The 629-nt window shown below is 41.2% G+C and overlaps 1 protein-coding gene across 1 annotated transcript in view; it reads right to left on the reverse strand.

The window, feature by feature from the left end:
• Nucleotides 1-627, reverse strand: part of LOC107578018 (39S ribosomal protein L46, mitochondrial-like) — a gene marked incomplete at its 5' end in the record, with an annotated part of 22379 nt that extends 21752 nt beyond the window's left edge. Inside the window, 2 exon segments of the mRNA XM_016264026.1 lie at nt 94-292; nt 526-627. Coding sequence (XP_016119512.1) covers nt 94-292; nt 526-627 — 301 coding nt within the window.
• Nucleotides 628-629: the final 2 nt, after the last annotated feature.

The following is a 629-nucleotide window of genomic DNA, read 5'->3' on the forward strand; positions in this document are numbered from 1 at the left end:
TCATTCATTCATTCATTTTATAACTCTGAAACGTCTTAAAAACATGACTAACATCAAAGCAAAAAACTCTATCACTGCCGAAATAATGCTTACCTTGTGACCTCGGAGCTGGTTGAAATTGCTTCGGTTTCTGTTCCCAAATATCTTCCAGATCTTGAGCTGTAACAATTTCGTTGTCCCTATAATCCTCCTCATCTGAATCATAACCCTCTTCTTGTTTCCGGCTCATCAGTGCAGCATCCTCCAGGAGCCTCAGCTCGTGGTCCGAGAGCAGACTTCTCTCTAACTCCATCTGAAACAATAAGCAATCCCGTGAGATGTGTTTGACAGGCGGCTCATGGCTAGCAGATTAATATTAAAATACACAGACAGACACACAGACTCAAAATATGCTGCACAGCACACTAAAATTCGAAAAAGAAAATAAATTACATAAATGGTGAAAAGACATTATGATATGAACATGGTGTATTTCAAATAATTATAATATTATATATTTAATGTGCAATACTGATGCTTTCTTACCAGGTGCATTAGCTCCATGAACTCTTCCTCTATGGGGCTCCCGTCTTGAGAGACCACAGGTAGCCGCTGCAGACATGCAGCTCCGTGCAGCGCCCACGGAGACG

Source organism: Sinocyclocheilus grahami, unplaced genomic scaffold (assembly GCF_001515645.1).
Source record: "Sinocyclocheilus grahami isolate Dianchi unplaced genomic scaffold, SAMN03320097.WGS_v1.1 scaffold8329.1, whole genome shotgun sequence".
NCBI classification, from domain to species: Eukaryota; Metazoa; Chordata; class Actinopteri; order Cypriniformes; family Cyprinidae; genus Sinocyclocheilus; species Sinocyclocheilus grahami.